The 12902-nt window shown below is 30.0% G+C and overlaps 1 protein-coding gene across 7 annotated transcripts in view; it reads left to right on the forward strand.

Moving 5' to 3' along the window:
* Positions 1–8824, forward strand: part of LOC147816933 (uncharacterized) — a 37755-nt gene extending 28931 nt beyond the window's left edge. For 6 of the 7 annotated variants that reach the window (XM_087152711.1, XM_087152722.1, XM_087152716.1 and 3 more), the window contains one exon: positions 576–8824. In XM_087152711.1, coding sequence (XP_087008837.1) covers positions 4164–4973 — 810 coding nt within the window. In that variant the 5' untranslated portion in view covers positions 576–4163 and the 3' untranslated portion in view covers positions 4974–8824. The remainder of the gene's footprint in view (positions 1–575) is intronic. The other variant, XR_015429581.1, reaches the window with a different exon arrangement.
* Positions 8825–12902: the final 4078 nt, after the last annotated feature.

Raw genomic sequence — 12902 nt, forward strand, 5'->3', positions numbered from 1 at the left:
TAGTGCTTAAAAAATTTCAACATTTTAATACATGCCATTTTATCATTCCAGTTGTCGTTTCTATACTTTTGACATTTTCTTTTTAGTATTTTTGTTAGCTTGTTTAGTTCTTGTTTATTTTTTGGGTCTCCGTTTTTCTGCCATCTTTTCCTTATGTAGTTTTTATATCCTATTTCCTCTCTAAGGTGTTGCGGTAGTGCCATGTAATTCTTTGTCATGTCTGAATGAGACTTTTGCATGCACCAACATCTTTTCTTAATGCCTATTTAAAATATATGAATGCACCAGTTATTAATATGCTAAAAAGATAACATTATTGTATTTATTTCGGTATGAATCAGAAATATCAAGCATTGTTAACAAGGAATTATTTAACATGAATAGGTATTGAAAGAGGAAAAATCATAATTTAAACCACTTGGATTTTTTTTTTTAAATGTCACTGATTTAAATTTAAAAATTTTTTTTAATCTAATTTGTAGCTAGTTATCATTTTTGAGTAAAATTTAATGCTATTTAAACCTATTTATCATTTATATAAAATCTGTATTTATAAGTTTATATATTTTTGGAAGGTAGGGGAAACCATTTTCAAATTCTTTTATGTTCAGCGGCAACAAAATACCTTTCTCTTCATGTGTTCCATTCCAGCGGCGGTGCCAGAATTGTTCCTTTTCATTTGTTGTTATCATACCAGAACTGCTCTTCACTACAAATAAAAAGAAAAAGTAATAGGACTTCCATTTCTTAGCCTTTTATTATAATTATTATAATTAGTTTACATTTGAGAGTTAAAAGGAAAAAAATTTTTTTTAACTAAGTTCACAAGAAATATTTTAGTAATTTCATGACATTAATTATGAAATCACAATAACATTTATTATGCAGATCTTTTCTATGAATATTTTTGAGGATGTTGTTGCATCTCAAATGCTTCCAATTTAATGATGAACCTTATATTTAGCCATCTAATATTGAACAGATAACAGAAGAAAAGCTTACTTATGTCTCTGTGAGAGGCTTGCTTTTTTAATTTTGATAAATGTCCTAGTATACTCAAATGAAAAATAAAGTGGAAAATGAAAAAGCCAGGAAGATAATATTTTTAATTTAAAGTCCACTCCTTAATTATTTTTAGAATAAACTAAATGCATCTGAATTATTTGATTTGCTATGAAATTTTTATTAGTTTTTATCAATATTGCAAATGACATATTGGACAATAATTACTATTATCAAATAGTTAACTTTATAATGTGATATTTAAATTATTTTAATACATGTATATTTAAAAGAAATATTATTTCTAAGACCTTTGAGTAATACTTGAAATTTTAGTCAAATATTTCAATTGCATTTAAAATACATTTATTCTTTTATGTTCATTACTTTCCATTTCAATCACATGCTTTATGTCTGCAAAAAAAATTTAATATTTTTAAGAGGTCACAGTACCCAAAAAATGACCAAAGTATCGAATTTTTTTTATTGCTTATAATAAAACTTTAAACTATTTCAAATTCACTGAAAAAAAATCATCTATCTATCTACATTTTTAAAAAAGTTATGACTGATTTTAGATTGTCCTAATACAGAAACTTGCACAGCTGACAGATTTTAGAGTGCTTTTCCTCATTGATGATAATTTTGTGTTTTAATCTTAATTAAATCCCTAAGGAATTTTTTCTATTTAAGTATTATTACTTTTTTATCTTGAGTATAATACACTTATTTAAACTGTGCATGGAATAAGCATTTTATGAGGTATTAAAATTTTTACAGCATATTATATATACCTAACAGGAATTTTTAACCTTTTTTTTCTACATTTTTACAAAATAATCTATCAAAAATATTCTAATTGATTAATCAACAAATAAATGCACAACATTGTTAAGATGAATATGGTAAGCACCAAGGGAAAAAATTTTTTTTGAAAATATGTTCAAATAAAAAAGCCTTAGGGATTTAAAATTTTTGAATTTTTTCAAATTTTTTTAAAATGTTAAAAAAATTAAACAGTTTAATTACTTTTTGAAAATAAATTATTGATTATAAGTTAAATGAGCATGTAAAGCATCCACAAAATGAATGATTATATCTTTATTTAAAATAATTGTTGCAAAGGTACTGTGACATCTTAAAAACATACTAGACATCTAATAGAAATTAACTTAATTAGTGCCTGGGTGATTGTAAATAGCATAATTAGAAAATATCTCTCTTTCTCCCTAAAAGATTTCAAATCATAAATTATTTAAAATCCTATTATAGAGTAATGCTTTACATAACATCATTTTGAATGAATTTCATGTATTATTTACTCATCAGCTAGCAATATTTTGTTACATAGCTTAATTATACTTAATTATTTCAATTAAAGTAATAAATGTATTATGAATTATTAGCTCGTATAATCAGACTGAAAAGTTTTTTTTTTTCCAATGGCAGGCACTGAATTTGAATCTACACTGAAAAGTAGAATAGGCAAAATTTAAATAATAGTTAAATCACTTAAATGTTGCAATTTCTTTTTATGTACTTTCTATCAGTAAGCTATTTTTACAAGAATTTAAATGACTTATGGAAGATAGCGTATTATCCTTCTGAACAATGACTTTAAGTTTATGCAATCGCTTTATAGCCTTTCTTGCATACTTCACATCCTCTTCCCTTACGATAACAAAGCTTTCCTTATCGTAATATAGTTTTCTGTACTGATGCGCTCGACTTGAAATTCTAAAATTTTTGTTTAGAATAAACTTTGTGTAACTCGACCACCAAGTGAGCTTAACAATGTTCAGATGAATGTTGTTTTCCTTTCCCAGAATAAGATCAACTTGTTTAGGTGCAAGTTGATTCAACACTATTTTGACTGCGATTCTACATTCCAATTTGAATTTCTCTCTAATCGACCGATAACACATCTCGGTCAGTCTCTCCCTGACCCTCGTCCTAAATTCGGTTTCAGATAGTGACGTGAAATCACTTTTCAAAACTTGAAAGATTTCGCTTAAATCGAATCTGACATTGTGCGATTGAATATTATTAACGGTGGCATTTTACCTTAAGTGTTTTTTTAAAACTGTATTGTTATAGTGTTCTGTTTGTAAATTAAAATTTTAATAAAATAATTAAGTTCAGAATAATTATCTTTTGATGTTTCCCAGTATTTGTCTTTAATCAAGTGCAGGCTAAGAAAAAGACATTAAGCTGGTTGGTTAGAAAGAAAGGCTGGTTAGTATCTTCCTCCTTTATTAATAAACAATAAATGTATTATATTGATTATTTTAAAAAAATTATTTCTTTTTTCTTTATCAATTTTTAAAAATTTATTATTTTAGCATTCAATTTCTATCAATAGGGAGAAATAAAATTAATTAATGTCATTTTTAAAAGTATTTAAACCTTACTTCATAATAAATGATGAATTGTCATGTATCAATATTCAGTAGGATTGATTTTGACTTATAAAACATTCAAAATAATATAAGGTCTCCCTTTTTCACTCTAAATCAAATGCGGGCTGAAGAAGAGAGGAAGAAAAAAAACTATGTCTGGAAGTTAATAAACTTTTATTACACAGGCCTTCGATGAAAAAAATTCAAGGGGTCTGATAGCTGAACTTAATGTATTTTTTGGTGCTGAAATGGAAAATAATAATGAAAACTTTCTATCACGTTGCGTTTTTTTGAAAAATTCAGTTTTACTGGAATTTTTATGAACATTTACCATAAAAGAATTTCGTTTTTGAATTGCTTAACTTATTGACTGACCAGCATTCTACTTAGGTTAAATCTACAAAAGCAGCCCTCTATGACTACTCTGTCACAATCTCTCTCTAACAATAGCGTCGCGAGAATTTTTATCCAGGTTCGCTGACCTCTCAGAAACACTAGCAAACGTAATAGGGAGTGACTTTAACGTCTGGTTTTTTTCTGTGTGTTTCGTGAAACATGACTTCGAGTTCGAGACATTGTAAAACTTTCCCAGGTGGCTTTTGTTATGTATGCGGCGAGTATAGTGTTGTTAAAAATTGCATGAGGAGCATTACAGACTATGTAAGACAACTAATGGGGCATATTTTGGCATGATATTAGGAGACCAGAACAAATCGTGGACTCTCCATAAAGTTTGTGTGCAGTGTTTCATTTGGAATTCCTATGACATGGAGGGAGCCCAAAAACCACTTTGATGATTGTTATTTTTGTTCCTGCCATGTTCGTGGGTATAACCAGAAAAATCAAAGGCTAATATCTTATCCTGATAGTATTAAATCGGCTATATGCCTCGTTCCTTATGGACCTGGTGAGCCTGCGTCTCCAACTGAATTGCCAATCATCTCTTCAGACTTGGAACATCCAGAAGTTCAAGACTCCGATATTGAATATAAGCCACCTACAGCCGGTTCACCTCAGCCATTCTCTCAGGTTGAACTTAATTATCTGAGCAGAGATCTTGGCCTTTTAAAAGAGGCAGATGAATTGTTAGGCTCCAGACAGAAAGAAGAAAAAAACTTATTGGCCAAAGGAACATCATTTTATTGGTACAGGAATCGTGAAAAGGAATTTATTAAGTACTTTGATGAAGAGGAGAACTTTGTATATTGTTCTGATGTTCCTGGATTGATGAGCAAATTTAATGTCATCTACGAAAAAGATGAGTGGAGGCTGTTTATAGATTCATCTAAAAGAAGCCTCAAAGCTGTTCATCATGGGAGCCAGTATGCATCTGTACCAGTTGGAAACTCAGTATATTTAAAAGAATGCTGTGAAAACCTGGCATTCGTCCTAGACAAACTAAAATACATCGATCACAGTTGGACCATCTCCTGTGATTTGAAAGTTATCTCCATGCTTCTTGGTCAACAAGGTGGATTTACAAAGTTCCCATGTTTCATTTGTGAATGGGACAGCCGTGACAAGACTCAACATTGGGTAAAAAAAAGAATGACTGAAAAGACAAAATCTTGACCCAGGCACCAAGAACGTTATTCGAAACAGCTAAGTTGATTCGAAAAAAGTATTGTTACTTCCGCTACATATAAAATTAGGTGTAATGAAGCAGTTTGTCAAGGCTGTTCCAAAATATGGCGATTGTTTCAAATACCCGTTCGAAAAGTTTTCAGGTTTATCCCAAGCCAAGTTGAACGGAGGAATCTTTGTTGGTCCAGATATCCACAAACTCATGAAGGATAAAGAATTTGAGACACGGCAGCAACGGAAAAAGAAACTTGGGTTGCTTTCAAAGATGTCGTCAGTAAATTTCTGGGTAATTGCAAGGATCCTGATTATTAGGAAATTGTAATGAAAATGCTGGACAAATTTAAAACTTTGGGTAGCTTCATGAGTGTAAAAATGCATTTCCTTTGCTCACATGTGAACTTTTTACCCGATAATTTAGGAGCAGTCAGCAAAGAACAAGAAGAAAGGTTCCATCAAGATATCAGATATATGGAGCGTAAATATCAAGGAAGATGGGACAAGAACATGCTCGCCGACTACTGTTCGATGATAGCTCGGGATAGATCTGAGATTTAGCATAAAAGAAGATCATCAAAAATAAGTTTCAGAGGAAAACGAGTATATCCTTAAATAGAAACTTTTCTCTTTTTTACGTTACCTTTAAATTACCAATAAGTTTTTTGCTTGTTTTGTATTTGTTTCAAACTTTCATGTACACATACACAATATTTGCTATTTTTGGTCAATCATCAATTTTACGTAAGCTATCTTAATAAAAAAAAATTAATTAAAATTGTATGTTGGTGATTTTTTCCAGAAACTGATATAAAAAGTTTAAGCGCAAGGAACTTATTGTTTTTCTCTCGACCAGAGGTGACTTGTGCGGTCTGGTAACAGTATTTTTTATTCATTTTGACCTATAAAAAATTAGCTGATAGCTCAAAAATCAATTTTCTTTCACAAGATTAAATTTTACATAGATCAAAATGAATGAAGAGAGCAGTTACTGGATAGTACTTGAAAAATTGTTTGAGAAAATTCCTTTCCAAATAGGATTTTAGTAAAAACATTAATATCGATTTTACAAAAAATCCTAATGTGATTAGGAAAAATGAAGATCATTTTCGAAATTAGCACATCAAATAACATATAAATCAACAATAACTTCTCTTGTATTTTTCAAAAACTTCAATTTCGCAGGCTTGTGTTATTAAACCATATTTTTGTTAATATTGGTGTAATGCTTTAGTTATTTTTTGAAGATTTATTTTTTCTCCTTTAAGGTTAACATTGTTCTTGTATCAGAAAGTTAAGTTAGTTGCTTATGTTAATTTTTTAAAAAGTTAGTTATTTCTGCCATCAGTCTGTAAATGTGTCTGTTCTAAAAGATCAAAATAAAGAATTAAGTTTGCAAGTTGTGAGATATAAGAGCAGTCTAAAAGAAATATGGGTTTTCTTGTTTAATGTTCTATTTAAGTTTTACTTGATGATGTAGTAAAGTCTCTTTAGCTTAATTCATAACACAAATATTTATCATATTTTTAGATAAACTTCAGTTACAGAGTTTTGACATAGTTATCCAGTTGCACATTTTATTGCTAGCAGTTTAGATGCAGAAACCATTAAGTATTTCTTTCTCTTAAATCTAAAATTCCAAACCTAAATTGTTATTGTAAAATGACTAATAATAAATTTACAGCTGATCCATTCAATACGATTTTTGAAAAGGTTTCACGTTTGCTATGTAAATGGCACATTCACAGGACCTGGCAAAGACAATTATCAGCTAAGGTTAAAGATGTATATTTACAAAATGAACTATACACAGACTTATTATCTCTTACAAAAGCGAAATCTTTTATCATTTTTAAATAAACTTCAGTTGTTTATACAAAAGCACGAAATTGTTGCTCTGCTGTTTACCTCTTATTTTGTACAAAATTATTGTTCACCACAGTTCTGCAACTAAGTTCTACCGTAGGCAGTGCACCCGCCGATCAAGCAGTTGGCCGTGAGCTCATTTATGTCATATGCAAAGAAAATAAATTTTAAAAAAATCTGTGCTGTGACTAAATATTAAATGTTGTGATGTAATATCCTGTGATTGTCTTGTTCTTTAAATGCTGTTATTTATGTCTAAACTCTGATGGATTCTGCAATATAAATATTAAATAAGATTAATCAGACACTACCCCTCTCTTTCAGACGTAAATAACCTGATTAAATTGAAAACCTGCAAAAGAATTGAAAATAAGAAACCGAGCATCAAACCTCTCGTAACAATAATTTATTTAATTTTAACAATTTAACTCTCAATGTAACTTTGTAACCCAGTAACCTATCAACACTTAGACATAACTTAAAATTGTAACAATGAGAACTATCTTCCTTTAGTTTTTACTTCTTTTACTAGACTGTAACTATGTGATTCAAAAATTCATTTTTGCAAAACCCATTATAACTATAATACTTGAGTGAACACCTGAATGCTAGAAGATTGAGTTGAGAGAATTAGTTCAACCTCATGACAAGTTAAACATGCATGGAGGAAGTGGGCCAATTTTTTATTGTTAATAAAAGCTTTTTGGTCGACTAGCAAAGCACGAGAGCGATTTCCTAATTGTGGATGTGTGCTCCAATGTTCTGTTAACTGCGTCAACATGCCTTCAGATATTAACACCCTTTTCAACTCCTTTTTTATGTTTAGATTTTTTAAGTGACGAATGCACCAAATCCCAAAGTATGAGTTGGAGTAGCACTTCCACCCAAAAGTGTAGTGAAACTACTCTGACGGTGTCGCAAGTAGTCCCGGAAGATGTTGGATGAGCCAGGTTTAATAAATCGTGGGCATTTTTTATTTTATATATATATAATTGTATGTGTGCATGCTTATAATACTTTCCTGGTTATTAAAAATTTTCTCTTAAAATGTATACTTTTGTGTTAAATGTCCCCTTTCACTCTGTTACTCAAGTTGATTCAAAGTAATGTTTTCAATCTTTTTTAGATTTACAATTTAAAAAGCTGTGCTTTAAGTTATATACTTAGCCATCCATTGAAATTTTCACAAGGTATCTTGAGTGCAATACTAATTTGAAGCAACTTGTTCTCTCCTAGCTTTTACCTAGATTTTTTAAGGAATTATTCTTTAAATATTTAATATAATTTGTTTTTAATAAAATTTTTTTTTAGTATTTACATTGCTGTTTGTTTTACTGATGATTTACATTTGTCCCGGAGAATAATCTCACAGCATTGTCTGCTTAAAGCTTTTCTGTGAGATATGTTTACCAGGACTTCATGTTTCTACTATGATTTATGCAGATACTCATTCGCTTTGAAGAATATCTCTGTGCCATAACAAGTCAAAATTTAGTCATTAATTTTGTTATATGTAATAGATATAATTGTAAATTTTTTAAATTCATAAAAAATAATTAAGCTCTTTATTATTTAGCATAGTTGTCTGATATTAATATAATGTATGTCTTAGATTAGATTCTGACCCACTGCAGAACTTTAAGGTAACATGATTTACATTTTTTTTATCAAGAAAAATGCTTCTATTTTACAGCTGAATAAGCAGACAAGACTTTTAGCTGCTCCTTTTCTCAGGATGTTGCCACTAGTAGCTGTCATAAGCCTTACGTGATTGCACCATCATAGAGTCAAGCTGTCTACCAATACTCTTTCTCTATTGTATAAGAACAACAAAAAATAGACATGCTTCAAATTTTCTGATCCAACTTACATATTTTTTTTTTGTGTGTCCTATTTTGTACTTTTTACATATATGCTGTGCTCTTACTTACCACTAAAAAATAATTAAAAAGGTAAAAATAAAAATTATCAAAATAAAATGTATCTCATTTATTTATCATTTCTTGAAGATACATATTATGTATCTTACATTTCACATGCCAATTCATCATCACATCTTCACATCACATGCCAATTCTATACATGTAATTATATTCTTCTCAACAAAGATTACAAATTCAATAGTATACAAATCTTACTTTCTGTCTTAAATTTTAATTTTAATAAAAAAAAAAAAGTTGTGTTACCTGCCATAGTAGGCAAAAAAGAAACGAAACTTGATTTGCAGCATTTTTGAAAACAATGTACCATAACAGCTCCTTTTTTTAAATTAACTTTTATTGAGTACACACTTAAGTACATTAATACTGATCAAAATGATTCAGAAATTAAGCATTCAATGTACTTTTTATTCCCATTTAAAATATAATTGATTTATTCTAAGAAGAAAGAATACTGTTTTCCACTTTATTAAAAAAACAAAGCATTATTAATTCAGGCTATAAAGTAGCAGTAAAGCATAAGCAAACACAAATAATTCATATAATGAGTATTAAACTCTATTTAAGTTGATTTGAAATGAGGTCAGTAATCTCCAAAGACAGTATGTGGCCCCTTTTAATCAAATAGTAAAGGAATAGAATATAAATGCCCTTTTAACACAAAAAAGACAGTCTTACAGTAACAATATTTTACGAAATCAGACACAAAAATGCACTTTCTCTGAATAAGCCAGCTTTTTTTTTTTTTTAGTGATGCAAATGTCTGGCCCCCAAGATATTGGGGGCAACCGGAACTCTGGAGATACGGTTCCAATAGTTTGGACAGAAGAGAATTCCAAAATTTGGATCCCTTCATGTTAAATTTTTTTTTGACTACTTTTTAAACGAATTGAAAGATTTTTGCTCACAATTGTAAAATTCGTTTATTTAAATTTAATTCCACTCAAAATATATCTTTTAGTAAATGATCATTGTTTTTTTTATTTAACATAAGTCTTAAAATTTTTGAATTGTATAGTAGAAAATTTTTTTACATCATTTTAAGGAATGCAATTTTAAATAGCAAAATTTCGTTAAATCGGTCAATTAGTGAAAAGTTAAATTTTGAAAAAAATTTCTACCTTGCAGTTATTAATATATATTATTATAAATATTTTTCGACTATTATTATATAAAATAATGAGCATTTACTATAAGTTATATTTTGCATAGAATTTTCTTTTGGATAAACTAATTTTATAACTGAGAACAAAAATTTTTCAAATTCTTTTTATAATTTTTTGAGATATAGTGAAATACACAGAAAGTAAAATTAACATTAATTGTTAACAGAGCCGTTTTGGGGGCCCTCGGCCTGCCTTCATTAGGGGGCTCTTTATGAGTAATTTCAAAGAAAAAATTTTGCTTTTGAATAATTTTTATTTTAAGAAAGTAAAACATTGATACATTATTATAAAAGCTTTATTTACATTATTTTCATCAAAAGTTTAAGGTAGCAATACTTTTTACGCGTTTTGAGAGGTGAAGCCCTCTATCACATTGCCAAAATCAATTTCCAGCACATCATTTTCAATGCTCATGGAAAATCATTCTTTCTTAAGTCATTTTTAGTTCATTTTTTATCAAGTTCAGTATGGAGAATGAACGTGCGCCACTACATCTAGTTATCATGAGTGACAATTGTCCAATGTCACGCTTGAAAAAAATATTACAAACGTCAATGTATGGAAACGTGTCTCCGAGATTGTTGTTTTTTACTATTTTATGCATCTATTCCAAATTTATCTAACTTATTCTACTAGGCCAAATCATGCTTGAAATGTTCTAATTATAGCTCTAGCTCTTTTTCATCTATATCACTGGCATAAAATGTTCAAAATTTATAACGGTGAAACGTTAGTTCCTTGCTCTTTATTTTTTATTCCATGATGCGATCTTTCACTAAGAAAGACACTTGATTTTAAACACAGAGCACATTTCGCATGCTAAACTATCGTGAAAATATTGCAAAAGAAGTTTAAAAAAATAATATGATAAAAATAAACTAATTTTTCGAGTTTTTAAGCATTGTTTGAAATTGCACGATTAAAAAAAATATTTTTTACATATAGGATCCTATAATATATCGAAAAACACATTAAATAAATAATAAAATGCGAAAAAAAACAAATGAAAATTTTTAAAAAAAAAAATGACTACAGCCGGGGTTCGAACTCGCGCCACCTCGCTTAAGGCGTAAGTCACTCGCATGCGGTCTTAGCCGTTGAACCACGTTTATACGGGGATCGTGCTACCACATAGATTCAAGTACCCTCTCCCGGTTAGCTAAACAAAAAACTTAAGGGGCATTTTCTGCCCCCCCTATATGTCTATAAAAAGTTTTCTTGGTAGTGTGGTTTGGCCCATAGAGGCAAACTTTCCGCCCGAGTATTAAAATTATAGCTTTCAATTGAAGGGAGTTAGACGGACTGTAAATTTGAACTTTTTCCCGCCATTTTATTTTATTTTTTATTCCATTATGGGTTCTTTCACTAAGAAAGACACTTGATTTCAAACACGGAATACATTTCGCATGCTAAACTATCGTGAAAATATTGTAAAAGAAGTTTTAAAAAAATAATATGATAAAAATAAACTAATTTTTCGAGTTTTTAAGCATTATTTGAAATTGCAAGAATAAAAAAAAATATTTTTTACATATAGGATCCTGTAATATATCGAAAAACACATTAAATAAATAATATAATGTAAAAAAAAAATTAAAAGAAAAAAATGTAAACAATTTTAAAAATTGACCTCTGCCTGGGTTCGAACCTGCACCCCCTCTCTTAAGGCGTAAGTCACTAGCACGCGGTCGTAGCCGTTGAACCACGTTTATACGGGGATAAGGCTACTACATAGCTTCAAGCACCCTCTCCCGGTTAGCTAAACAAAAAACTTAAGGGGCATTTTCTGCCCCCCCTATATGGTGTATAAAAAATTTTCTTGGTAGGTTGGTTTGGCTCATAGAGGCCAACTTTCCGCCCGAGATTTAAATTTATAGCTTTAAATTAAAGGGAGTTAGATGGACTTGAAATTTGAATCTTTTTCCCGCCATTTTATTTTATTTTTTATTCCATTATGCGTTCTTTCACCAAGAAAGACACTTGATTTCAAACACAGAACACATTTCGCATGCTAAACAATCGTGAAAATATTGTAAAAGAAATTTAAAAAAATAATATCATGAAAATTAACTAATTTTCCGGGATTTTTCGAGTTTCTGAGCATTATTTGAAATTTCCAGGAAAAAAAAATTATTTTTTACATATAGGATCCTTTAATATATCGAAAAACACATTAAATAAATAATATAAAGTAAAAAAAGACAAAAGAAAAAAATATAAGAAATTTTAAAAATTGCCCTCGGCCGGGGTTCGAACCTGCACCACCTCGCTTAAGGCGTAAGCCACTAACACGCGGTCTTAGCCGTTGTACCATGTTTATACGGAGATCAGTCTACTACTTAGCTTCAAGTACCCTCTCCCGGTTCGCTAAGAAAAAATACTTGAGGGGACTTCGTGGCCCCCCTATATGGTCTATAAAAAATTTTCTCGGTAGGGTGGTTTGGGACATAGAGGCCAACTTTCCGCCCGAGTTTGAAAATTATAGCTTTATATTAAAGGGAGTTAGACGAACTTGAAATTTGAGCCTTTTTCCCGCCATTTTATTTCGTTTTATTATTTATACCTTTATGCGTTCTTTCACCGAGAAAGACGCTTGATTTTAAACATAGAGAATTTTTTGGATGCTAAACTTTCGTGAAAATATTGTAAAAAAAATAATATAGAATAAATAAATAAAAATTAACCCTTGACCGGTATCGCAGCTTTAAAAAATAATCTTCTGCCAGTATCGATCCCCAGCCTCTATGCTTACTACCCCGTCGCTCTTCCAACCACGCTATGCCTTACACACTTCTGCCGCGAATATCAAGCTTAAAGAACTTTAAAGCGGGTACCTAATGGAACCTATTATGGGCCATTGTATGTCCCCTAATATGTCTATAAAAATTCTCTTTAGTACGATTGTTTAGTATATTAAACTCCAATCTCTTGCCGAGTTTGAAAACTATAAG

The sequence above is a fragment of the Parasteatoda tepidariorum genome, chromosome 1 (assembly GCF_982258835.1).
Source record: "Parasteatoda tepidariorum strain Cologne lab strain chromosome 1, Ptep-v5.0, whole genome shotgun sequence".
Classification (NCBI taxonomy): domain Eukaryota; kingdom Metazoa; phylum Arthropoda; class Arachnida; order Araneae; family Theridiidae; genus Parasteatoda; species Parasteatoda tepidariorum.